Source organism: Rosa chinensis, chromosome 6, assembly GCF_002994745.2.
Source record: "Rosa chinensis cultivar Old Blush chromosome 6, RchiOBHm-V2, whole genome shotgun sequence".
Taxonomy (NCBI): domain Eukaryota; kingdom Viridiplantae; phylum Streptophyta; class Magnoliopsida; order Rosales; family Rosaceae; genus Rosa; species Rosa chinensis.
Genome location: NC_037093.1, coordinates 12,316,384 through 12,320,467, shown reverse-complemented (window position 1 = coordinate 12,320,467; position 4,084 = coordinate 12,316,384). Strand labels below are relative to the sequence as shown.

The 4,084-nt window shown below is 40.4% G+C and overlaps 2 protein-coding genes across 2 annotated transcripts; both read left to right on the top strand.

Annotated features, from left to right (window-relative positions):
• LOC112173212 (protein disulfide-isomerase SCO2) lies at positions 1–3,098 on the top strand. The gene is made up of 3 exons (XM_024310795.2): positions 1–525; positions 618–744; positions 2,700–3,098. The coding sequence occupies exons 1-3, from the start codon at positions 142–144 to the stop codon at positions 2,771–2,773; spliced, it is 585 nt and encodes a 194-aa protein (XP_024166563.1). The 5' UTR covers positions 1–141; the 3' UTR covers positions 2,774–3,098.
• Positions 522–4,084, top strand: LOC112173213 (calmodulin-like protein 30). Its single transcript, XM_024310796.2, has 2 exons — positions 522–744; positions 3,248–4,084. The coding sequence occupies exon 2, from the start codon at positions 3,360–3,362 to the stop codon at positions 3,915–3,917; it is 558 nt and encodes a 185-aa protein (XP_024166564.1). The 5' UTR covers positions 522–744; positions 3,248–3,359; the 3' UTR covers positions 3,918–4,084.

Here is a 4,084-nt window from a genome sequence, read left to right as displayed (position 1 = left end):
TCACAAACAAACCACACCAGCCACACCACGTTAGCTCTCTACCATTACCGCGCTCACCTCCACCCCCAAACTCTATATAAAAATCCCGCCTTCATTTCTCTCTCTCTCTCACCTAATTTCCTCTCTCCCATTTTCCTTGGAATGTTGGCTACTAACCCTAGCCTCTTCTTCCCCTCCAAACCCTCCATTGCCCTCCGCTGCAGCGCCGCCGCCGGCGACCCACCTCGAGGCGCCGCATTCCCTCGCCTGGTCCAGTTTCCCTTCGCCGCCTCCGACGTCGCCTCCGTCAGCGGCCGAATCGGCCTCGACACCGAACCCGACGGAGGCGGCGCGGCTCGGCTCCGCGGCGGAAGCTCCGGCGGTGCTATTAAGGTGACGGCCAAGGAGCCGAAGTGGTCGAGGGATAGAGAGAGTTACTTGGTCGACGATGGAGACGCGCTGCCTCTCCCCATGACTTATCCAGATACGGCTCCGGTGACGCCGGAGGTGATTGAGCAGAGGCTCCGGTGCGACCCTGTAGTCGAGGTTGGAATTGTGAATTGAACTTTGATTTGGTGATGAATTTGTCAAAATTGGATGTGGATAACTTTGATTGAGAAATTTGGGATGTTGTGTAGGATTGCAAGATAGTAGTGTATGAATGGACAGGAAAGTGTAGGAGTTGCCAGGGCTCAGGATACGCTAGTTATTATAATAAAAGAGGGAAGGAAAATGTCTGCAAATGCATACCTTGCCAAGGAATCGGTAAGATGCTTGTCGATTTTCTGAGGTTGTATTGTGTGCTGTGTAAGTTGATGGATGAAATTATGGTTTTCTTACCTTGGTTTAGCTCAATTTCATGTTAAAGTATCTTGCTTTTTATTTATTTAACTTTGCTTTATGACTGTAATGTGGCATTTCTCTGGTTTTGGTTCATGTACATGTATGTGCGCAGGCGTGTGTTCATCCATGAAGTTTAAGTAAATAACTTTTGCTCTCACTGAGGAGTTATGATACCGATCATTAAATGTGTTTAGAAATGATGATGTCCCTCTGCCTGTTCATTAGACATACCTGAGTAGTTTATATATTGTCAGTTGTGGCAGTAGTAAACTTGTTTGTCCAACTGGTAGACTTGACAGCTAACTCAACATGCTTAATTGTTAATACACATCTTCAGTATAGGATTATCAATTCTTTGGCCCTAGAATACAGTTGTATCCCAAGTCCGTGGTTCAAGTCCCCTAATGTTCAAAAGCTGAGCAAACGAAGCCCTTCTACTCGGGAATAGTTCTTTGAGATAGGAATCTGCTGGTGTACATATTCCCATTTGGTTTTTCAAAATTCTTAGTACAAGGATTGTGGAAAGAGTCATCGGCTAAGTTGGACAGTATATTATGAAACCTATTTACCCTCTTGATGAAAGTCAGAGATTCTGGGAATCTGCTGAGCATTTCCATAAAGGGTCTTTCATTGGAAATATTTACTTATCTAGTATTTTCATAATTCATTATTGAAAATTCGCATTAATCCCAAGTACATTGAAACAGTCTGATACTGCAGACAATACATGTCAGTTCTTGTAATGTTGAATTTAAATAATGCCCTCTTTTTATTTGAACTCGATGCTTCTAAAAATCAAGATGTTCTCTATTCTGAATATACAACTCATATCGTGTAAAGGCACTTCTTATAGTTGCATTGGGCGGCTAAGCTACTAAGTTATCATGATTCTTGTGTTGAATTGACTAAGCAGTTTTAATGCTAATTTAATGAATCACATGGATGTATCTCACTCACTATGAATTTAGTCATTCATATTTAATCTTATGGGTGAGATGTAAGTTTCCAAGCTAAGTCCTCAACTTAGGTTCTTGTTAGAAAGTTACCATATAGGAAAATGACTATCGTTTCAAGATGTTTAGAATTGGATTGCCTCACATAAGCATTTATATTTGGATTGGAAAACTCACATAACCATGTCCTTACCTTGGTTCTTTTTTGGTCCATTATCAATGAATATCAGACTTTGCTTTCATTGTGGCACTTCCTAGGTCTGCCAATTTGGTTTTCTTTCAGTTGGTGGTTTAATGGAAAAACTAGGACCACAAGCATATTTTTGTTTTTGGTTGGTAAACTCAAATAAGCATATCTCCACTTTCTTTTTTTTGTGACTATTATAAATTTATGGCAGAACTTATGCCTTGAGTCTGCCACTTTGGTTTTGTATCAGTTGGTGGTTTAATGGCAAACCAAGACCAAGGATAATATATAGCAAGCAGTTCAGGAGTCTCCTTTAGAGGACACTTGGAGGGTTATATGTGAATATCTGATGATGTGGAAGCTTAGTAGTCTCCTTTATAGCACACTAAGAGATATATTCAAATATCTGATGATGTGGAGGTTCAGGAATCTCGTTTATAGAACACTAAGAGGGATGTATGCGAATATCTGATGAAGTGGAGGTTCAGGAATCTCGTTTATAGAACACTAAGAGGGATGTATGCGAATATCTGATGAAGTGGAGGTTCTGGTATAGAAACTATACTGATTCCTTCAGTTAACTTTTGTGCTTTCTCTTGTGCATGTCTTGCAAGTTGAACACGTTTCCTTCTTACTTGCATGTGTATTTAATATAGACACGAGTGTTTCTTTCTAAACCCCATTGTTCTTTTGATGTACAACCCTAGAGTTCTCTCACTAGATGTTCATCATTGCAGGATATGTACAAAAGATAACAACTCGCACCAACATTGATGTAATGGAAGATTTGGATAACGGAAAACCACCATGAGCTTAACAGAAAATACTTTTTTGCCATCTTTCTATATCGGGAACATTTACACTTATTTTGATGAGTTCCGGTTATCCCTCTTTCAAAGTAAAAGAGGTTTATCATTGTCGATTATTTTACTAGGTTGGGGAGCTGTGGGGTAGATATAGGATGAGGACTTCCTGACTTGTAAAACAAGATGAAAGTGTTGGAGTATTGCTTTTGTTTAGATTATCTGTTGATTGGTTGTAATCCGATTTGATGCTATAACATTTTGTATCTAATTAATTACAAAGAATCTTTAATAAAATATCACTCCTCAAAGGAAAGTTTCGAGGACTGGAAAGGAGATATTAGCTGCCTGTAGCTTTTGCAAAGAACATGTTCTTTTCTAATCTATTCTTTGCTTTTTTCACTTCACGTTAGAATCTTTTGTTCTGGAGGTTGCCACAGGTTTGGAATCTCAACTTTTTATCTATCCTTTATGGCGCACAGCATATAAAGATTGCACGAGAACACCCAATTTCCACCATCTCATATTGAAGGCTATCTGGAGAGTTCCATCAAAACTTGAGTCTGGTATTTCCTCCGATAAGCTGAGACAGATATGTCGAACGTGAGCTTCCTTGATTTCCAGTATAACCTTTCAAAAAGGAAGTTTCTGCGCAAACCAACTCGATTGTTTTCCTCCCGGGACAGACAAAACTCTGGCTTAACACCTACTTTTGAGCCAAATCTCAATGAGATGAAGCGGGTCTTTGAGAAATTTGACACCAACAAGGATGGGAAGATATCTCAGCAGGATTACAAGACAATATTGAGAGCACTTGGAAAGGAAAGCATGGTTGGAGAAGTGCCAAAGATATTCAAGATTGTTGATTTGGACGGGGATGGGTTTATTAACTTCAAGGAGTTCATGGAAGTGCACAAGAAGGCAGGTGGGGTGAGGACAATCGACATCCAGAATGCTTTCCAAACATTTGATCTGAATGGGGATGGAAAAATAAGTGCGGAAGAAGTTATGGAAGTGCTGAAGAGGCTGGGAGAGAGGTGCAGCCTCGAAGAATGCCAGCGAATGGTTAGAGCGGTAGACACCGATGGTGATGGTATGGTCGACATGGACGAGTTCATGACTATGATGACCCGATCCATGCGACGTACTTAGAAACATTCGATGTGTGTCTGCAACTCTGCGTGTTTCTGTTCCTGTGTGTAAAACAGTTTGCTGTATAATTTGCTATCTGTAGCTAATGATGGCCCTGATCTTTGTTTGTCAACGGAATAATTATGCTTCTTTTTCCTTTTTATGAACCAATTCGCTCAATTAGAATA